Below are 23961 nucleotides of genomic sequence, written 5' to 3'. Positions count from 1 at the left end.
CTAGACAAACCAGTTCCTTCAAGCAATGACAACAGTTTTCTCATACTGTGTTGGGCAATCTTTGTGCAGTAGAACCTTCTGATCCACTTTCCACTTACGCAGTTTGCACCAGCACAGTTAGGATTGGGCTTTCAGAGAAATGTGTTCGGCAGGCCAGACCCAGGGGAACAGAAGAAGAAGCGTGTCTAGAAGGAAAAGACTTCCAGTTTCCGGAGGTCCATTTTGTGCTGGCCTCGGCGGTGCCTATCTTAAATAGGGTGTACACGAGCAGCCTTCGTTTGTTTTTCTGGGAAATCCTGTAGGTTTAGATGTCAGTGATTAGTGTTTAAGGCGATGGGGATGGCTGGCTTGGAAGGTGGCAGTTACAGAATTTTTTTCTTTTGTGGGTCTTTGGGTACAGTGCATCCCACCTTGGTGTCCCTGCGAGTTGTCCTCATTGTAGAGCTGGTTGGGGGTGAGTCTAACTCCCAGGCTGTGACTGCTCACCATCACGGTTGCTTTTAGTTGGCACGCTCAGCAGAAATTGGTAGGCTCAGAAGCAACTTTTTGTTTTTGTGCCCTAGAGGTGGTTCGTTCAGAAAATTAACCAGGTATGGTCATGCGGAGACACAAGGAGTGGCACTGCCCTGGCCCTGACTGCAGTGAAATAGAAGAGTCTCATCTCTAGCACTATCAATGCAGTGCCTTTCATTGATGCCTTGCTTAAAAAAAAAAAAGAAGTGTTGTTTTCAAAAAAGTGTATTCACTCTCAGCAGGCTATGTTGTTGAGTTAATTTGCTTTGCCTAATACCTATCATTTGCTCTCAGTGTTTTAAAATGCACAGGCACCATTCAGTGTAATTGATCATTTGGGTTGAAGCATTATGTCAAGCAGTGCTCTTCTTTGCCAAGTATAGAAGTTAAAAGCAAATGTATACACTGGCTGATAAACTGGGTGTTTTCAATATGTTTTTGAAAGTGTATTCCATTTAAAAAAATTATACATTTGTTTCTCTTTATGCTTGCTCAAGGATACAAAGTCCAAGGATTGATATTGCTACTAATTAGGATCACTTTTTGCAGCAGGGTGGGTATATGTGGTTTGTTCTACGAGTGAGTCATTTAAATAGTTGGGGACAAATGTGAATCTTACACATCCTTCTGAGGAGCAACATAACATGTTAACTCTGGTGAGAGTTATCATCTTCATGTGAACACAGTATAGACTTTGACACAATCTAGAAATGGATCTAATTTGGGCCTAATTTGTTGTTTAGTAATCCTGTCAATATCTTTCCACTTATCTGTTTGTTTTTTGAATGGAACTGGGGTTCAAATTTGACCCACCAACATGGAGCAATGGAGTCTTAACCACTGAGTAACATTTAGCCTAGTTAGGGTTTTTAGGCCACTACTATGATTTCTTTTCACGATTGTCTCCTCACCCTTGAACTCATGGTGTGTGAAAAGGCAATATATCAGAAAACTACAAAAAGTTCAAACAAGAACTGGATCGTTTCTTTTTATCTTCTATCATTTTGCTTTTTCACAACTCCAAATTTTGGGAGTTTTCACAATCAAACCCTGCAATGAAGAGGTCACCAGCAAATCTCTTTTGTTGGCATATGTGTTATAATATTGAAAATGGGAAATCACTGAGAAAAAAAATCAATGGAGAATTCCATGTACTTTTAGGATTTCCTTTCCTTTGAGGTTTCCGGTTTGGAGCTGAAGTGCCTTTGCTTTTAGACCAGAAGGTACAGGTAATCATGACAGCCTGAAATTATCCTCTTGCCCTTAAAGGATTCGAGCTGCACTGGGTGACCTACAGCCCTGTGGGCCCAACCCAGGGTAGGGAAGAGGTGAGGGCGGTTGGTATATGTATGTCCAGGAGTGCCCTGTGCCCCAGGAGATGTGGGGAAGAGTAAAAGCATGCTAACGCGCCATCTATTGGCAAAGAACCAGCTGCTTCTTCAACTTAACGTGCATTTATTTATTTATTTATTTGCCTTGGCAGGGACTTCACGTGATCCACCTTGAAATGTTTTTTCTGGCAGCATAATCGCTATTAAAAAGGAGAAAGGAAATTGAGATGGGAGGAGGAGCAGAAACATTTTTTAATATTGTTATTTGGGTGGGAAAGGAGGAAATTATTTGCAGACAAAAAATCTTCCAGAATATCGTTTCTTCCCTTATAAAATAAGGAGGTGAGTCTAGTATGATCTTTACAGTCTCAGTTTAAAACTGTGATTCTTGGAAGATGAATATGTAAATGCTCATTCACTCACTGAATGGCGTTCTTTTTAATGTGCACTGCAAACACATTTCTTTTAACAAATACCCAAAAAGCATATCTCCTGATTAATAGCTGTGATTGCTCTTGTGTAAAGACACCAGCTAGAATCCCTTGAAACCAAAAGCCTTAGTTCACTTAAAATATCAAGTGTGTCATAAAAAAAAGCAAGCAACAAGTAGGCAAGCAAGAAAGGCCTTCCCAGGTGCCAGGTGAGACTCTGGGAAGGTGTATGTGGAGAAGGGTGATGAGTAGAGTAGAAACAAAGTTTAATACACTGACCGTAAACAAAGGGCAGGGAGGTACAAGGTAGCTTAAATTTAAGGACTCTCTGAAATGTTCCTTCACCTCCTTTTAATTTTTCATCTGACTGAGCTTTTTCCAGGTCCCAATAAAGTATTTAAGTGTTCAGTAGAATTTGCAGTGCTCAGAAGTGTTAGCAAGGTTTACTTGCAGTGGAAAGATATCATAATTGCCATTCATCATTTGAAAATCCCTTTTATTGATTTCTGGACTTAGTTTTTCCCAACTCCATTCTAGCTCTCAGGGTTCTCCTTTAGAGGGCCTTCTTCTTCTACCTGTTCTCCCTCTTCTCTGCTGTCAGCGATGCCTTCAAACCTGCCTACTTCCCAAATGCTGTTCCCTTTTCCTTATACCTTCTTTCTGTTCAAATCATGTACTTTCAGTAAAGGAAGCTTTAGACTCAAAGAAAAGGCAGGTTCATGTGTGCAAGCCTATCCACAGTGATAGGTTTTCTTTTCTCCCTTCTATGTGTTTACAGTATTCCCCACTTATTCATTGTGGATATGTTCCAAGATCCCCAACGGATGGTGGATAGTTAAAACCATGGATAGTATCAGACCCTGTATATACTATATTTTTTCCTATATATATGTACCTTTTCACCTAAAGGAAGCACTTTACAGCTTCTTTTGGCATATCTGAATTGCCAGCGTCATTAGTCTTGCACCCTGGGGCCATTGTAAAGTTAAATAAGAGTTACTTGAACACATGCCTTGCAGTACTGCAACAGTTGGTCTGAAAACCAAGATGGCTACACCATGGAGATCCTGGCAAAAGGGATAATTCTCAGCTTGGGAGATACATGGAGAGACGCTGAGGGATGGCAAGAAATTTCATCATGTTACTTAGACTAATGTGCAGTTTAAAACTTATGAAGTGTTTATTTCTGGAATTTTCCACTTAATATTTTTGGACCACGTCGACCTCAGTTGACTGTGGGTAACTGAAACAATGGCAAGCAAAATTGTGGATAAGGGGGGACTGGTGTATTTTATCAGGGGAGCATGTTTTCATAATGCCTGAGGTCCTTCCACTGATTTTTAAATAGCAACGATGACAACTATCTCCCAGCAGCTCTAGTATTACTTCCTGCAGGTTGTATTCTCCAGGAAGCAGACACTGAGATGGAGATTAGGATGAAGGAGGTTTACTAGGGAGAGCTCCTAGGATCAACACTAGTGGAATGGAAGTGAAAGAAGCAGGACTGGGCGAATGGAGAAACTGGGCTGTGATGCAGTCTTTGTGGAAACCTCTGGGAAGTGTCAAGTGGGGATGTCCTTCCAGAGTTGTCTCCCATTGGAGTGAGGGAGCTTTGACACTATGCCCCCCGTGGGCTGCCCTGGGAGGGCTGCCCTGGGAGGGCTGTGTGGCCTTGCTTAAGGGAGCTCTGTTCAGACTCATCAGTCCCCATCGAGGGCTGACATTTGAGGGCTGTCCTCCAAGTAGCACTTGCAGCAACTGAGGCAATAGTCCTTCATTCTTGAAAGGGAATCTGGGCAGGGCCGCCACAGTACCCATCACAGGTATCTTCCAGAAAAATACCATGACTGAAAAAACTGTAGGTCAAGGTTAAGATCTCATAGGAAATAGAGACTAGGGAGAAAAATAAAATGACTTGAAAACATTTAAAATCATAACAAAGTTCTCGATATGAAAAAAATTCTAAAATCTACCTACTTCCAAATGTCCCAGAATCACTGTCATCAGAAACTTGCTTTACGCAGCAAGTCTTTTCTGGAATCCTCTTCTTCAGATGTTAAGAAAGCTGTAACATGCTGACCTGAATCTGGTTCTCCCACCAACTTTGTGCTGTGCTGACCGCACCCCTAAGTCCTTTCTGTCTTAATGTATAATATCTGTTACACTTTTTTCTTCTTCTTAAAGTTTTATAAGTTTTAGAAAAAGTGCCTGTGTAACTGTCAGGTTTTCTCTTATTTATCAGTGGTACCTAAAAGGACTTTCTCCCATCTCCCTTTCTGGGCTTAATTTTCTCTATATACGAGTATACGCCTATCAAGAGGGTCTGAAACACATGCTGTATACTAGCTCATGTTCCTTTTTAAAATCAAATGCATATATAAAAATAGGTAGAGAATAACTATGTAGTATGTCTACTTTCTACTGAGTTTGTACCATGTGCCAGGCCAACCATTTGGCAAAGCATTTCTATATATGGGTATCTATGATTTATATTCAACACCCAGCACACTTCTAGATCTTTTGCACATTTTTATCTATAAGCCTTACCACATTCCAGCAAGTTAGGTTTTATGGTCACTATTTTGCCCAGGAAATAGGCTCTTAGAGAGGTTAAATACTTTGCTGAAGACCATACAGCTTGTAGCTTGCTGAGCCAAATTCCAAATTCAGATTTTTCATTTTTCGTTTTCTTCCCTTCTTTAAAAAAATATCCTACAGACCTACAGTTGATGTTCTTTCTACTCTTATCATGCTGCTTTCTATACAGATGACTTTCTTTCTGCAGGGACTGTTTTCTAGTTTTTCCAAGTTTCCCAAGAAAGTTTTGTATAAAACAGTAAGCATGTACTTACTAAAGACTTTTGATTTAACTTGAAATCATTTTATAGGTCAGGTAAAATAAAAAAAAAATTTAAAGCGAGAATCACCCCTTCAGGAGTGGTTGTCTGGCTCATCTCAGAAACAAAGTTTCATTTCAATGGCAAGTCTTAAAAGTTTTACCACCTGACTATCTCTTGAAGCTGGATGTTGCTCTTCATTCCTGCAGTACAATTTCTGACTGGTCCCCCTGATCTGTTTTTAGCTCTTTTTCCACAGTCCAATGTGATCCTTCCAAATCACATAATCTACCTCTTTTACTAGCTCTCACCATCTCTAGAAATAAATAACCCAGTTCCTTAAGTTGGTGCCCAGGGGTCTTCATAATTTGGTTAGATGTCTCTAGCTCTGTCTGCTGTTTTCCCAGTAATGCTGAACGATTTTATCCTAGACACCTTTCTGCACGTTGCTTCTGTATTTTATACAGATTTCCATAACTCACTTATGATTAGCACGAATATATGTAAGTGATATTCCTTATATAGTTACTCATGCATTTGAAGGACCAAAATATTTAGAGACCCTAACATTCCAAATATATATTTATGCATTTCTTTTGTTAATTTTGTGATTATGTTTGTCTGTTTTGCCTAGTAGATTTGCAAAAGGCTCCATGACTCTTAGAATTACTACCTTGATAATTCCATAATAAAGATTTAAATTTATTGACTGAGGGGAGCAAAGTGGGGAGAAAAACTATGAAGACAGATTTTATTTCTGGTTCTATAGCTAACTTGTCTAGTATAACCATGCCTAATATACTATTCTATATATATACTTGGCTTTCAAAAGTATCTAATGAGTAAAATGCATTTTAGGAATGTATATGTTACATGTTTTACATAAATATGTATGTACTTGAATAATTCAAATATTTTCTAGACACTGACTTTCCAAATATATGATTATTTTTCTTTATTTGTGTATGAACCCCTTAGTTTGGCTTTCCAAACTTTCAGTGATTTGGAGATAACGTGACAAATGCCAGTTCGTATTAAAATACTTCCTGTTATTTTGTTCCTGCAATTTTATTTTAACAAACTTAGTGATTAATATTATACCTTTTCAGTGATCTCTGATGCATCATCTTAACCGAGTAATATGGTTCAGATATTCTCTTTTTAACTTTGTAGGTTACATTTCAGAAGGACTTAATGGATGTGATGCATACATAATTTATATACTGTACTAAGTCACAAAGAGACTATAACTTCCTTGTAGTTCAGAGGGTACTCACATGCAGTTTTATAGTATATAAAATTATTTTTGTCATACTTTGTAATTTGTCTCAGTAGAGGCAGAAGATTCTAATTCTAGGTTTGTCTGAGTTTCTGTGGGATGTGTCAGAAACAACAGCATAGTCATGTAGTATTTAGGGTTTTGGTTTTTCCTGAAGGTATCAGCCATACAGAGGGTGAAGTTTAGTGTAGAATTTATTCTTATTCTTTAAGCTAGAAATTGACTCTGAAACCTCTGGAGTTACCTAGGAGTGCTATGAATGATTCCTGGCACTCAGGAAGAGTTACTGATATTACCAAATTGAGTTAATAATACAAAATCAATCCTTAGGGATGACCTCGCAGAAAGTGAGAATAACTAAAGAGGACCATGTTGTCCTCACCTTCTCTCTACTCCAGTTGTTTCCTCTAATTATAAATATTTTTTGAGCCTCGGACTCTGATGCCTCAAGGTGTTAATACACTGGGTCAGGTTCCCCAGTTCTCTCAGCTTCTGGTCAAGAGAGCCCAACAGTGACCTCCAATAAGGTACACTGTTGGAATCCCAACATAGGTTTATAGAAGGTTAGCGTATAAAAGGATTGTAGAAAACTACCCAATATATGAACTTCAGATCTTCATATAGCACCCATTACAAATGGTTACCTAGTCAATAAATTTAAATATATGCGAACACCTGAGTCACCAAGGTTTTATTGCTGCAAACGGTCTTTTTTATTTTTAACAGCTCCAATTATTAGTTCTCTTTTGTTAGGTTACCTGAAATATACCTCCCTCTGACTTCCAACAAGCAGCCTTACTTTTGTTCCCTGGAGCCACACTGACATCTAACATGACTTCCACATGTCAGTTCTCTGTGTGTGAAAATGGCGAGCTCGTTAGCTGAGTGTCTCCTCCACTCTGTGTAGTCATCTGCAGTTCCTTTAACGGATCCTCTTATGATGCAAATATCATTGATCATTGATTTGACCAGCACAGAGGCACGGATGGTTATTTTCTCACTCAATCCAAATGCTTTACTTTTGTAATGCAGTCTAGGTGAAAATGAGTATTTTTGGTAATGACAATGTAGTATTGATTCCTACTGAACTTGAACACAACTAAGTTCTAATTTGTCCTCTGTTACATCATATTCCCCCACCATATACTTAGTTGGTTTTATTTAAACCTAAGTGCAGGGCATTTTATATTTTGATTTTACCTTGTTGTATTGAACCCATTAGTTTTCAACCTGTTGATGTACTTTTGGGATTTGATGGCTCAGTCACTGTAGTAGTCATCCTTCCTTGTTTCCTGTTATATCTGCATTTGAGAAACATGCTACTTCACCTGTCACTGACAAAAATATTTATCTGGTTGAGGCAACAACAGAGCAGCAAGGAACTAGAGGCCCTTCTGTACTTTATAATGATTGATTTCCTAGTAGTCTTTGGCTATAATCATTGAACTCAAATCATATCTATGGAACTGTGCATTATTGAGCATATGTACTTCTAAAGATTTTGTAATGTAAAGGGGATTAACTAGGAAAGGACAGAAACGCACTTTCTGGGATAATGGAAAGGCTCGCTATCTGGATGACGTGGTTGATATGGGTAAATGCCTTTCCTTGTCAAAACTGCTGAAACTTTTCATTAAAGATCTGTGCATTTCATTGTATTTAAATTATGTCTCAATTATAAAATTCATTTACTATGCAAATTCATTTATTGCTTGGATTAGTAACTGTTAAGAACTAAAGATCAGTTTTGCAAGTTAAAATCTTGAGGTTTGGAATATTGCAATGACTTTGTCAGTATTTGACAGTGATGAAATCCAAAATAAGATGTAGAACTCAACCACTGTTTTGTATGAATTGCTTTTTCAATTTACCCTTTGAATAACACTTCTTTAGGGTGTAGGATGGGAAATAATTTTCTTCTAAGCAGTCTACTTGATATTCAGAAAAAGATGGATAATAACGTTACTATATTTTAGTAACATGTTTTCAATAGGTTTTGCTTTGTTCTGTTTCCAAGCTCTAGGGAAGTTGGAATCTTTAAATGGGTTCTCCACACAATGTATTCAATGAGAGTTTACTTAGAATGAAGAAAATTAAGTGTCATATTATCTACTTTGTCCACTGTCTACTCTTTATAAACCACTCCTCTGAAGGACTCTTCCTTTTAGAGGCAATGTTGTGTTATTCATGCCATAGTGTAAGAGCTTATGAGCTCTGATTATGTGAGGAAACCACATGTTCATTCGGAAGGTGGTGACCCTGTAATAGAACATACTGAAATTGAAAAGGGTTGTTTTTCAGAGGTGTAGTGAGAGTATAGTGAGAGTACACACATGTTCTCCACTTTTCATTTCGAAATGATACCTTATTAATTCTATGGTACTTTTTATTCTGAATGACTTTTTTGCACATACTATATAATTTTATTCTCACAAGCAATTGGAACATATTTTATTAGGATTAAGATTCTGAACATTGGATGATGCAGTACTTTGAGAAAGATCGCTCTAATCTGAAACCTTTAGTCTATTCAAATCCCAGGTCAGAACTGTATCTCTTCAGTGAAGCTGCTCTCCACTTTCCTTATCCTAAGATAATTTTCCCAATTAAAAAAACAATTTCCTAAGCAATTTTGTATGCTGCCTGTGGTACGCTATTACTGTCTCCTCTGTTTTGTATTTTCTTAATTTCTTTTTGGGGAATATTTTATGTTTTCTTTTTCTTAGTCATATTGTAAATTCTTCTATTTCTCTTATGTCCTTCCACCCCCAATGTTTCTAGTACAGAGCCTGATGAGCTCTGGCTACTTAATAGTTTCTGAACAAGGACTGTCCTTAAAATTAAATGGTGGAATATAAACAAAATGTCATGAGTATGTGTGGCCCATTATATAATAACTGGTTGGATACGGTCACTAAAGAATAACGTGTGCAGATGTGTTATATGATTAATGTAATTCCATATTTGCAGTATATAGTTTTAATTAGAATACTTTCTTTCTGCATTTGGTAGGCTTTCTGAGTTCTAGTATGAAATCTTTGGAAACGTGTAAGGTGATGGTCTCGTAGGAAAGCAACATGGTTTGAGGAAGATGCACATTGGCAGCTGTTGACCTGAATCTGAGGCTCTGGCACTTTCTGGCTGTGAAAGTGGGGTGGGTTCCCCCACCCCTTTGCCCTGCTGTTACTGGTATATATGATCTAGCAAAGTATATGGGATGGGACGTGCCCTTGATAAAGGCAGATTCCATGATTTCCCTTATCTCTATTGTTATGTTTTATTATTATTTTTTCTTTTTAATGAATAAGTTTTAAAGTAACATGAGATTATATTTTTTTGAATAAATTTAGAAAATTTTAGGAAAGTATAAAGGAAAGCAAGCAAAAACTCATCTTGAGGAAAAACAGAGTACCTTTCATGTAATGATATCCAATTTTTTATACAAGGCTCATAAAGAAGTCATTCTCATTTTTAACAAGTCATTTGCTACTCTAATCTTTTTTATTTGTGCTTTAATCTAACAAACATTTATTGAACGGCTACAGTGTGTCAGGCAGTATGACAGGTGTTAGAGATAGAGCACTAAACCAAGTAGCTTTCTTCATGGAGCTTATGTTTTGTGTGGGGGGGAGGCTACAACAAACCCATAAACAAATATAAAATATGATATGTGGCAGTGATAATGCTACGACTGAAATGTAAAGCAGGCGCATGGATGCAGAGCGATTGCAATCCTTTAGGGAGGGTGGCCAGAAAAAGTCTGAGGAGATGACAGTGCACCAGAAATCAGAAAGGATTGAGAGAGCAAGCCAGGTGACCATCTGGATAAGAGAACTCCAGGCAAAGGAATAGCGAGTTCCCTCCAGGTCCAGCCCATGGAGTAAAACCCTGATGTGGACTGGATATCTCGCTTGCTAAAATCCTGTGATCTAACTTTGAACTAGGAGTGCTGCTTATCTATTGTCTTCTTAGGGTTAAATTTTGATCCTCCATTTAATTCAGGTGCATACCATGTTACATATTACACGGCTTAGCTTAAGTAAGGCTTTTATCTTGGGCTGATGATTTTGTTTTCTTTGCACACAGAAATGTCCTTTTATAACCCTGACCCTTAACCACTGGGAGGAAGCACTGCTCTAGAGAATGTTCGGAATTGAAAACTGCTCTAGTTCTGGAGTGTAGGCGTTTCCCAGCAAGCAGAGGTTTATAAGGAGCTGCTGAGCAAGGATGGGAAGTAGGAAGACTTCTAGAATCATATCTTTATGGTTTAACGTCATTCTGTTTCACATGAATTATTATAACAGCAGATGGATTTATTCAAATCCATCTGTAAAAATATGTTTCAGGGAAATAAGAATGGTTTTTGGAGTATTCATTTTTTTGGCTTCTATTACTATAAAACATTGAGCTGACTTTAGTAGTCACAGAACAAGTACATTGCTGTGAGCAATTATTAACAATTCTTCTAAACAGATATGTCTATTATCGCTTATAAATGCTCAGATGGTGGTCTGTTTATATGAATTGTAAGCAACTGGAAAATTCAAATTATCCTTTTTATTCATATGTGCTCATAGGAGAAAAGTATTTCTAATAGAAAGAGATAACAGATAAAGATGATTTTAAATAAAACAAGACATCAATGGGCTTAAGGTACGAATAAATTTAAATCAAGTAAGGTTCTGTTAAATCTCTTACATCTTCTATAAATCCATATAACTGTTAATGATTGTTGGATCCAATAGTGATCACCAATAATAAAATGACTTTTGAACAGAGAAAAATTAAATTATGGTTAGTACAGCTTTAATGTTATGTGAATTCCTTATTGCTTCCCGCGTCTCTGAAATTGGTAATGGAAATGTGGCTCAGTGGAATCATCAAAGAGACAAAGCAGTGTATTCTCAATCCATCCCCAGTCACCATTCCTAGTATGCATTTTCTATACCTGTCTTACTTTTGGGATTTTCTCATGAGGGGGTTTAGATTAGTTAAAATATCTGTATAATCCTGTAATGAAAAAACCTGAAAATTCCATCTGCTTTTGTTTCTAAGCAATTCCTTCCTTCTTATTTTACTTAACAAAGATGACTCCCATTTTTTTCCAACTATCTCAATACACTTTATAGATAATCTAAATTCGGGCTTCTGGGTTAATATAAAAGACATAGAAAAGCTGAATTTCTAGGGTTTAATGTGTCCTGAAGATTTATATTATAATATGGTAGCCTTCTCACTAGAAACTTTTTAGTAGTTAACTAATTATGGTTGAGAAGTGGTAAGGATTCTTCTTTTGCAATGTTGAGGACTGATCACCTCTGACTTAACTGTCTAGAACTAGAAATGTTTCTGTGGAAAATTGGACATCAGAGTCTTTGCATGTCTTTGATTTATGTGGCGTTTGACTTATGTTTTTCAAGCTGTAATAGATCACAATTTAAGTCCTTCTCACCACCAGCACACAACTCCAGAAAAATATAGCATCTTTTAACTTGAGACCTCTGAGTTGGCCATACATGGAGATGTTAGGAGAGTTTTGTGGCAACCACGTTCCACAGGCATCTAAGGATGTGGTACAACTGGAATGAACCCTCCCATTTCATTGACAACATGTGTTACATATTATTATATGGCTCTGGCCTCTAGATTTTAATTTTTTGGTGACAGGATCTATATTTGAGGGAAAGAATTGTCTGTCTGGGCTAACTTTCCATGTAATAATCATTTGGATTTAATGATTATTTTCCATGCAAATCTAAATAAGATGCAGACACTGTGGGTGCCAAGGATTTCTGTGTGAATCAGGGGTAAGAATAACAAAGGGGCCTGTTCTCTGTTTGTGGTGAGAAAGCATCTGTTGGAAGCGAACACATATACATACTCGAATGAAGACTCTGATAAATGCATTGGTTGAACATTGATGACCCCAAACCATTACCACCAACCAGATGTGCATCCCGGCAGTTCATGTAGCAATCAGTGGGGGGTATTGAGAAATACTCAATTTTTATGTTTCTTTGAGAACCACAGACAAGAAAGCATCTGTCTCAAGGTTATCTGATAAAAATGGGGCTGTCTAAAATCCTTTGTGTCAACCTTACCCTAACTTGGAGATTACCTTCCATATATTTATTTTCTTGTCCCCAGCCCCACTCCCCTTTTCTTGGCTTATGCAAGCAGCACTGTAATAAAAGGTCTCAGACTCTCAGAATGAAAACCCAAGTTAATTGCTGCCTGGAAGATGCCAGTCTAGAAAAAAGTGTTATTTCATTGCCTACTCAAAAATGTGCTATTTGAGCCCCACTCTCTTTTATATATACTAATTTTCTGTATGGATAAGATAATGAATTTTAAAAGGTATTTTACCTTTCACAATGTCCAAATAATGGTGGTTACCAGTGGCTCGATTGTAAATATGGTCTGATCATCAAGATTCTTTTGAGTCATCTTTTGAAGATTTTCCTTTTCTTTATTTGTTTGCCTTTCGATCCTGTAGGTATTCCCACAGTGTATATTCTTCACTTAGAGCTGAGAGTTTTATCCCATCGCATCTTATTTCCATTTCCCTTTATCTTGGTTTCACCCCGAAACACTTAGGGAAAGGAAAATTCTTGGCCTGATTCTCAGGCCTTTGCTTGAGGCAGAGCTCCACGAACACCCATGAAGCAAAGACCACTGTTCTGAAAGGAACATAGACAATTGTTGTTTGGAATCCCTGTTGCTTGTTGTAGGAATTTAGAAGTGAGAAACAACAGTTGGGCTGGAGAATGCAAATTATAGCAGTGTCAGGAGGATTCTTTCCTATAGTTACTTGTGGTGAGTGTAAGGAATGATTGCATATGCAGTTTTATTGGAGGACAAATGAATGAGAAGCCAAATTCAGAAGAAGATGCAGAAGGGGCGTGATCCTCATTGAAAATGATTATGTTTGTCACTAATTTGTTTCTGTAATTACCTCAAACATAATTGCCTGTTTTTGGATTTTGAGTGATGATTTTCTATTCAAATTGGATGAAGGAATGTGAAGTATATTGGCTAATACATGCTTCTTCCCCAGATGAGACTTTTTCTTAAAATGAAGTTGGAACAATCTTCCTCCATAAGATCTTTTTATAAGCAGTATGAAAACAAAGCTAAAAAGTCCTTGGTTCAAGGGTGGGATTAGGACACTTATCACCATTTAAATGGTTTCATGTAATCTTTGTATCCTCACAACTCACTTGATAATAGACATTAATGACCTTTCTTCCACATTATTGTACTACTAGCGTATTAGTTGGGAGGAGTTACTATGTTCTAGAAGGACCTGATTTGGAAGTCCTTTGCGTTTTCAACAGTTCACTCTTGGTGCATCATTTCAAAGCATTTTCCGAGAAGAGCAAACTTTCAATTTTAACATTTATCATTTTGAAAGGTGTCTGCAGTATCTTTTTTAAAATGGTTTTTTATGTATTTATTAAATGTGTTGGGGTGACATTGGTTAGTAAAATTCTGCAGGTTTCACGTGTACAATTCTATAATACATCCTCTAGATATCTGCAGTATTGTAACTTCATCCGCCAGGAAAGAGCGAGAGCAGTGCTGATGATGCCCTGTTCTGTCCTGAGTACTTTCCCTGTCACATGTTCAGTCTGCTGGTGACCACCTGGATGTGACAGTTGTTTCTCCAGGTGTTGTGTGTGTTGACTGAGGGGTGTTTCTCGTGCCAGGAAACAATGTCATGAGAACCATCCATGGGGTGGGAGAGATGATGACGCAGATGGTGCTCAGCAGAGGCTCCATCTTCCCCATGAGTGCGCCCGACGTTCAGCCCAGCATGCACCCCAGCAAGCAAGGGGGCCCTGTCGAGCCTGAGGACGTGACCGTGATGGACACCAAGCTGAAGATTATTGAGATCTTACAGGTACGTGGCGTAGCGAAAGCTCAGCGACAAATACCGAATCGTATTGATTGGTTTAACTTCTTAAACTTTGTGCTCCAAATCGCCGTGTAAATACTCTGAAGTGCTATTGAGCTAATTTTATTTCTTTTAAGTTAATGCTGAGCCTGGTAAGAAATCTCACACTGATACTATTTAGTATAATATAGTAATTACATTTGTTCGTGCCCACTAAATATGCTCATGATGAGATCTAACAATTGTGGAGTGCTTTGAGGTTGACAAGACCTCTTCTACATGTATTTTCTTGTTTCCTTTGACCTTCATTGAAGAAGGATTTCAGAACTGGCAAAGTTAATGATTGAGTTCCAACCCTTTTTCTATTTTTAATTCAAGTGGACATACGATTCCGTGTATTTAGATTTATCATTGTAGCAAGAAGCTCAAATTTTTATTATTAACAAAAATGTTAATACTTGATTTTAATTAGTTTTAGTATTTTATACAAGTGACTATCTCTCTTTATATTTTTGTTTCCAAGAGGTTAGGAATATTATGTATATACACACACATATATATGTGTATATATATATACACACACACACACATATGTATATGTGTATATATATAAAATTTATACATATATGTAATATGTATAAATTAACCTAGTCTAATATGTAGCTCTATGAATTTAAAGGAGGTAAATTATTATTTCATGTCCACTGGTTTAGTGAATAAATCTTCCATTACTCTACTATGAATTCCTAGCATTTAAAAAAAAATTGAAAAGTTGTTTTTTGGTACTTAAATTATATATACAGCAGTCATTCCAGAATTGGAGAATGGAGCCTGGAGTTGCCAAGGCTGTATTAAGATTCTGGATACAGGTTACTGTCTTTCATCATAATTTAAAGTAGACTGAGCTACCAGAAGTGGGTTAGCAGTCCAGGAAGGGCCTGTACATTTGTATGTGAAATAATTAGATTTATAATCATAAAAGGTTTTACAGTTCCTCCAGGAATTCCAAAGGCTGAATCCTGAGCAATATTGGCAGGCCTCCCAACATTTTGCGTGACCCTGAAAATCCCATAGTCTTCCTCTTCTTAAACTGAGAAAGGTGGTGATCCCCCCGCCTGTGGACCTAAGAGCCCACAGCTCAACATCTTCCTGCTCATGGGACAACCTCTAAACTATGTGGCGTCTTTTTAGTCCACAGTTACAGAAGAAGCAGCATTTAACACATAATCTCTAACAGCTGAAAACTGATGAGATGGAGAGACTATGGCAGGGGAGCTTAGGCCTGACTCAGTTTTGCTGCCTCCTTTGGGCGCTGTGCATTTCTTGTTTAACCTCTGTTCCCACCCTGTTTTATGTGTCTCGGTGTCTGATCTGATTCGCTGTCTGTGTGCCTGGGTGCTGCTCTTCTTAGAACATCTCTTCAAGAATGTCTTTGTAGCCACGTTCCTCATGCAAGTTCCCTGCTCTCTGCTGGTTCTTCCTCCTCGCTCAGAGTCTTCCTCTCTTTTCTCCATCACTTTGCCTATCTCTGTTTTTTCCCTTTTTTCATTTCTCCCTCATTCTCTCCCTCTACCTATATCTGGCCCTCTCACGATACTCTTCCCCTGCCTTTGTTTTCATTCTTCTCTTTCCCCCTTTCTTTACACCATCCATTGATTTTTTTCCCCATAATTAATTATTTTAGAGGATGAACATTTTTATTTTGGTTATATTTATAAAATACAATTCTATGAGTACTAAACTTTAACTAAAATTTAATGTGTTTCATTCATGTTTTATTAATTTGTTCTTTACATGGGTTTTAAAAATAACCCTTATGTTTTAAGCGTTTGCAGTGTAGCTTCTGCTCCCACCCTTCTCAAAACTACCAAATCTACTGGTCCTTTCTCAGGCCTCTTTTCACATGATCTGTCTTCTGCTTTGAAAATCCCCTTATTAGCTAGAATTAGTTCTAACGGTATGTGTTGCAGTGCTCATTACATGCAAATAAGAGGCTCTTTGGTATCTGTTTTTCCCTCTCGATTATATGCTCTTCAAAGGTAGGTCTTATATCCTTGGAACCTTTTTTGTGCCCTTGGTACCTTCCTCAGTACCTGGCTTAAAAAGTTTGTTGAACTTAACATAGCTGACATGGAGCATGTTTACTTCCCGTAAGGAGCATAAAGAGGGGAGAGAGATTGAGATTCAACTTTGGACCTATAATTATAAATCAGATGCTGGGTGAGCAGAAAGGAGAAAAAAACGGAATTGGACTGGGGAACCAAAGAAAGCTTCATTAAAAAGGGGATTTAAACTAGATCTTGGAGGTATCTCAAAAGCTGGTTAGTATTGTGTGAAGGAGAAGAATGTTCAAGATACAACGTGGACACTGTGAACAAATGTGGGGAGGCAAGAGAGAAACTGCAAGCATTCCGTCATGTGCTGTTGGACAGAGAAGTGTGAGAGAGAATGAAAGGGGGCAGGAGGAGGAAAAGAGGGAGGAGTGTGATACAAGAGTGACAGAGAGAGAAGGTTAGATGGTAGCAAAAAAATACCAAGTTTTCTAAAGCTTGCGTGACCACTGTTTACTGTCTAAAGGAGACTTGTGAGAGTGTAGGGGGTACTAATAATTTTGCTGGGGCAAAAGGTCATCGTCTAGGCACACTGTGGGTGGGGGAGGTAACCCGGGGTGAAACTACTACTCTATTGTTTCCCTTCTGGACTCAGAAATCGATAGTACATACTGTTTCCTTCTCTGATCGCCACTGTATTCTGTACCACATGATTTAGCCCTCGATACTTTCCTAATTATGGGAACAAGGCTGTATTTTGTTTTCCCAACTCCACCACTGGCTTCTTGAGAGCAGTGGGCTTCGAGTGTTTGCATTCTTCATAGTGCCGAGCGCAGACAGGAACCAGGTTGACATTTCCTTCCTGTCAATGTATCGTTAAGGAGAAGAAGGACAACAGCACAAACCCAAGGAAAAACAAGCACGAATGAGGCACAGCCTTGGTATGTGAGGGTGCCGTTACTTCAGCTGCCCTTTTGTAGCCTTGGTCTGGCACTGACTGTGGTATAGCCAGGATCTACACTACTGTAGCTGAAATTTCAGCCTTCCTGTGCATGAATGAGGACCAGAGCTCCAGCATTCTCCTTCCAGAGCCAATGGACACTCTGCAAAGTCCTGTGAAATTCTATCATCATTAACTCTCCATCTAGACCCATAGGCTACGTCTACCTGGAATATTCAGAGAGTAATCATAGAAAGTCAAATTTCCTTCTTTCCAAAACTGCTTTTGGATTTTACTGACAGTGATTAATGGAAACATGTCACTTGTTTTTAGTCTTACAGATGATGGACATGTATACAACTGAAGTGTTAAGTGTTTACCAATAAATGTTGATAGTTATGTTGTTCTTGGTGTCGTATAATGAATTATATTTCTAAACACTATGCTAATAAAAGAAAATTGTGTTGTTTTTAATATTTCTTGTAGTTTATCCTGAGTGTCAGACTAGATTATCGGATCTCATATATGCTGTCAATATATAAGAAGGAATTCGGAGACAACAACGAGAATGCTGAAACATCTGCAAATGGCTCTCCAGATACATTACTACCATCAGGTATCTCCTCTGTGACAACATTTATTGTTCGAATTTTGTTTTCCTGAGAAACTTGAAAGTACCTTTCATATTAGAAAACACAGTGGTATGTCTATGAAACAAAAATGTGAAAATATTCTCCACCAATGACATGAAGGGACTGAAACAGAATGTTAAATAACTTTCCTAGATTGGTAAGGGAGGATCATTGGGGTTATTTGGTGCTAAGTCCTTTGAATACAGTTTCTTTTATGCTCTTCAGAACTCTGCGAGGTGGAGGTACTATTTGTTGTGCCATTTTACAGATAAGAAAACGAAGGTTGGAGGGGTTAAGTTACTTGCTAAGTTCATGAAAGTAGTGGAGCAGGGATTCCCTCTGGAGTCTCTTCAACTTCAGAGTCTGAATCTTTTCAGCATTATGCTATTTGGTGAAAATCCAAGGAGAATTTTTTTTTTTTTTTGGCCTGGATCAAAGAGCAATGTGAAATAAGCCATTGAGAGGAAAGGTGTTTTGTAGGAAGCCTTTGCCCAGCTCTTGAATAAAGACATGAAGTTTCCCAAAGGCCTAAACATGTAAATGTGGCTGTTGGTTTTCGTGTCTGTGTGTGTGTTGTTCTTTTTATTTTACATGGTTGTAAATGGGTACTATGTTTCAATTTTTCACATTTAAAAAGTATAAGAATAATACCAACTTATTTCTGAGTGTAACAGCATAATGATGAAAGAGCATAAAAATGTAAAAATTCTGTGACGACAGAAAGTACCTCATGAAATCTAAGAAATACTAACTTACCATTCTTCTGGATAGACCAGGCCAGTCACGGCAGGCTGAGCACTATGTTGAATGAAAGATTTAGCCAGTTAACAGAATTCTTTTTTTGGGGGTAGCATTTGTACACAGATAGGAAACTTTCTTCTAACCACAACCACTGTGCCAGCGTCAGGACCCCTCCTCTTCTTTTGTCCGTCAACCAATTTGACAGGAATGATTCAGGGATTTTTAAGTATGTAGGTAAAATAAATGCTAGGCCAAATGTCCCCCTAACCAACTCCTTAATGCCTCCAAAAGGCAATGTGCCTCTACAGAGTTAAGCTTGCCTAAGTGGGAAGTCACTCCTGGCACATTTGCAACAGTGTTGTTTTCATGCTTCCCAGAAGTGTAGAGCCCCAAAGGGCTATTTCCAGGAACGATATGGCAGAACCAGAAAGTCTTGCTGGCAGTTGCATTGACAGTAGCATTTAAAAATTATTGGCTCTCAGAAGCCAGACTTCTGGAAACAGGAGCTCTAAGTGTCAGTAAAGTATAGGAGGGAAAATCTAGGGGCACCCCCCAAAAACCAGTTCTCTAGTTTAGCTGATCTCTTGCATTGGTTATATCTGTAAGAGAGCGCTTTCTGGGGAGAATTATTTTTCTCTTTTTATATCTTGTCCTGTTTTCTTTCTATACTTTGGATCTGAGAAATAAATTGTCTACTTATCATTTAAACATGTTATCTTAATAAAGATATCTGTGAAATGTTAATGGTGGGACTGGATGAGGAATCATGACTGGTATACACACACACACACACACACACACACACACACACACACACACAAACACAATTTTTAAGCACCATGTCCCACAAGGAGAAGGAATGGAATTTGAGAAGCTTAGGTAAAAAGACCATGTTGTTTTGAACTATCACATAGTGACAAAATTCATTATGGGTATATTTTGAATCTTCAGAAAACATTATGCTTCCATGTCATAATCCATTTAAATTATGTGTATGTATATATGTAAGTGTGTGTGTGTGTGTGTGTGTGTGTGTATAGTTGATGCATATGTGTGTATATATATACACACACACAACTTTGTAAATGGTGGTTTTTGATCTTTTTAAGTATGTTTGACTATAGCAATATATATTTAAAAATGTAACATTCAATTTAAAATATTGAAATGTAAGGTGGAACTATTAATATACTGTGACTTTTTAAACTCTTAATTGACTTTTGGCAGAAATTAAGAAAATGAGACAAAATAGTTTTAAGTACACTAATATTAATATACATATTGTGACTCCTAATTACAAAAAGATAAAGAAGAGATTTTGCCATTTATCTTTGCAGCTATTGTTCCTGATATAGATGAAATTGCAGCTCAGGCAGAAACTATGTTTGCTGGAAGGTATAGTAACATTTGTGTATCTTTATCTTGTGATTAGGTTTTATTTAGAATTTTATTGATGCTTCATTATTGTTCACCTACCTATATCTATTTAATACTAGATCCTTTATTGTTGCCAACATAATTTCTGCCAGAAATGAAGCTGCTAATTTACTGCAGAAGAGAAAGCATAGCTTTTCTTTAGGTCAGGTTAAAAATAAAGATGAGAGATGAGATCAGTGTAGTGAACTTTTCCATGAATTCTTTGCTTTTCTTTCCTCAACTAATGACAGCACACGAATGTCCTTTAACTCCCCTGGTAAAAATATTGCTGCATCTGGCAAAACATTGCTTCCCTGAATCTGAGAAATTTGAGGCAAGAATGTTACTTCTTTCAACATCATCATTAACTTTATATGTGAGAAATAAAGATATTTTCTGCCAATTGGAAATATCCATGATTAAAGAAAATGAAATGTGTCTGACATGACTGCCCTCCTTTGCGATCAGGGGACCTGCCATTTATTGTTTTTTAGTGTGTCTGTCTTTTTCATAAATGAAACTAATAGCAGTCAAAAAGGAAAGTGAAAAAAGGAAAACTTCTAGGCTACAAATTATTGAGCTAGCATCTTACTACAAATTTTTCATGAGAACCTAAGCAAATTTATATATTACACTAAGGCGTTTGTTGCATTTTCTTTGGTTAGAAAGACAAACGAGAATGAAGAATCAAAGGAACCAAAAAGGATTTTTATCTCTAGTGAACATTGGGTTTACTTTGTTTTTATACTGTTTTGCCAGTTTTTGTTGTTATTGTTGTGTTTTCCTATTAAATGGTTTCATTATTCCTGGGAAGAGAGAATAAACCAGTGTATGACTTTCACCTTAAAATAAGTGGACCTTTAATCCAGAGCAGTCTTGCTCAGAGACCAAATCTAAGAAACGCACAGAGCTGTTCTGGTGATGGTGGTGTGTGTGCACCTGGGCTCTTCCCCAGCCCTCCCCACTTCTCATGGAGAGGTCTCTACAGCTCTAAGAAAAATCAGTCCTTGGTGCACATCCAGCCTCGGATGTCTTCTCAAGAAACGCTTTTGGATTGGTTCAGGTTCCTATCTGTTTTCTGTGCCTAGGTGACCAACTCATCCCAGTTTGCCTGGTAACTTTCCCAGTGCAAGCACTTGAAAATCCCCCATCCTGGAAATCTCCTCCGTCTTGAAAAAAGTGGGTCAGTTGATCACACCTGCTTTCACGGGCAAACACAAACTTTTCTTTGTGCTTTGTTTCTTCATCAGTTGCAGGAGGAAAAAAAAAACCAGTAAAAATGTCTTCAGTTTTACTTCCCAATTTTGGGGGAAATTGGTATAACTTTGAGAACGTATACATAATTTTAACTACTTAGGAGTAGATTTTATGTAACTGCAAAGTGTTTTAGAATTATTTTTGGTTTTATAGAAAAGAGAAAAATCCAGTACAACTTGATGATGAAGGAGGCAGGACATTTTTACGGGTCCTCATTCATCTGATCATGCATGACTACCCTCCTTTGCTGTCAGGAGCCCTGCAGCTTCTGTTCAAGCACTTCAGCCAGAGATCGGAAGTTTTACAGGCATTTAAACAGGTGAGATGGAGTACCCTCAATGGTTCCATAGCAGAAGCTCCTAAAATATTGTTTATAACATCTAACCTGACTTCATGGTTGCAGAGTTAATGAGACTGTGCAGTTTTTCCTGGGAGCCTTTCTATTTTTAAAGATAGATACGGCCTTGTCATAAGCCAAGACATGAATGATCTACTTCAGAAAGAGTTCCCCACAAGTGATTTTCAGTTAATATCTTTAATGAAAATGACAGGCACTAAGATTTAGGAAGGCACGGGTGGATAATACCATATTAAGAATTTTGTTGCCACTGCAGTTATTTTGACCTCAAATTTATTTACAAATTTGGGTATTTTAGCAGTTGCTAACTAAATGATTTTTGTGATTGAAAAATGTTTGCACCCAGAAGAAAGGGAGTATTATGGATCTAATCTTTTTCTTTGTCATCTTTGAATGACACCAATTTTGAGGCTACTAATGAATAATATTGAAGTACTTACATGTGTTTCATTAATACTTGTTTTATTTAATAGAGCATTGATCTTCATTAGGAAGTTTTACAAGAATATGTTAAAATATGAAATAAAAGAGTAATTATATAGATATATAATTATGCATATATATTTTGTATGTCTTATAATACTTATATATTATGATAAAATAAAAGTTGATATCAGGAGGTTTAGACTCTACCAGTATTTTTTTCCACTTATTTTTATGTTTCTACCTCTTTTAAAACAGAGTCTCAGAAAAATTAACTTTAGCATTGAAATTAGAATTAGGTTATTTTTTATTTTGAATAATTCTTTAGCACTTTGAAAAGCTTTGCTAGGGCTTACTATATATATATATATATATATATATATACACACATATATGCACATATGTATACATATATACATATAATTTTTTCTATGAATACATGTGAATGTATTGGGTACACTTCACAGATACTTCCAGGTAAGTTTTCATGGTAAATATATATCTAAAATATCCATAAATACTCTAGAGATATTAAACTTCACTTGAAAGACAAATATGTTAAAAGACTTGGCATTTTAGACATCAATGAAATAGGAATGAAGGAAGTCGATAAGTAAAGTAAAGGTTGAAATTCTTCTTCCAGGTGCAATTGCTGGTGTCCAATCAAGACGTAGACAATTACAAGCAAATAAAGGCAGATCTCGACCAGCTTCGACTGACTGTAGAGAAATCCGAGTTATGGGTTGAGAAGAGCAGCAGCTATGAGAATGGAGAAATGGGTGAAAATCAAGTAAAAGGTGGTGAAGAACCAATTGAGGTTCGTTTTCAGTATCTATTTTGAAATAATTCAGGCAATATCTTTTAAATCATATACCCTACAGTCAAAATTGTTTATAAAGAAAAATTTTGTTCTGAGTAACAGAGCATACAATTTTCATTTGCCAAGTCAATTAACTCCATAAACCTGTACTTAGGCTAATTCTTGTCAATTGCTACCACTTCTTACCTCATCTGCCTACATTTTTTTTTTAATTTTATTTTTTAAATTTATTGGGGTGACAATTGTTAGTAAAATTACATAGATTTCAGGTGTGCAATTCTGTATCACATCATCCATAAATCACACTGTGTGTTCACCACCCAGAGTCAGCTCCCCTTCCATCACCATACATTTGATCCTCCTCACCCTCATCCCCCACCCCCCAACCCCCTTACCCTCTGGTAACCACCAAATTACGTTCCCCAGATTAATTTTCAAACCCATGGCCATCCTGTGGTCACCGACTGCCCTCCAATCCCCTCACCCTCCCCCACCCCCCACCCCTCCCGCCCATCTAGCAACCCTCAGTTTTTCCTTTGTCTCCAAAACTGTTTCTGATTAGTTCATTCACTTATTCTTTTCTTTAGATTCCGCGAATAAGTGAGATCATATGGTACTTATCTTTCTCTGTCTGACTTATTTCACTTAACATAATGTGCCTACTTTTTCACTCTTTCTCTTTTCCACTAAATCCTGGAATCAGGGCAATAATGAGGGAATGAGATGGAGTAAAAGAAATGGATCCTAAACCTAGACCTGTAGAAAGAGGTGAATTTTTGTTGTCACCATTCACTGTAGCTGTTTATTGCAATCTGTAAATCATTCCTTTCATTGTTATATATCCTTATAACATATGTAAAAATATTTAAATGGAAGGGAAGTATGGTTCATTGCCAACATGAAAATACCAAAAATCTGTGTCTGAGATAAAGAACAGTAAGATGATGATCATAAGTCTTCTTCTGTATGGTAGTTTTCAGTGGGTTACCTAGTGGGTGTTCTCGCATTTCACTAAATACCAAATTACCATTACAT

The 23961-nt window shown here is 37.4% G+C and overlaps 1 protein-coding gene across 2 annotated transcripts in view; it reads left to right on the top strand.

Annotated features, from left to right (window-relative positions):
- Positions 1–23961, top strand: part of ITPR2 (inositol 1,4,5-trisphosphate receptor type 2) — a 435712-nt gene that overhangs the window by 151693 nt on the left and 260058 nt on the right. For both annotated transcript variants that reach the window (XM_033117018.1, XM_033117019.1), the window contains exons 22-26: positions 14101–14294; positions 17766–17895; positions 19990–20047; positions 21479–21644; positions 22750–22923. In XM_033117018.1, coding sequence (XP_032972909.1) covers positions 14101–14294; positions 17766–17895; positions 19990–20047; positions 21479–21644; positions 22750–22923 — 722 coding nt within the window. The remainder of the gene's footprint in view (positions 1–14100; positions 14295–17765; positions 17896–19989; positions 20048–21478; positions 21645–22749; positions 22924–23961) is intronic.

Source organism: Rhinolophus ferrumequinum, chromosome 10, assembly GCF_004115265.2.
Source record: "Rhinolophus ferrumequinum isolate MPI-CBG mRhiFer1 chromosome 10, mRhiFer1_v1.p, whole genome shotgun sequence".
Taxonomy (NCBI): Eukaryota; Metazoa; Chordata; class Mammalia; order Chiroptera; family Rhinolophidae; genus Rhinolophus; species Rhinolophus ferrumequinum.
Note: the sequence above shows the minus strand (reverse complement) of the source record. Positions and strands in the feature narration are given on the sequence as shown.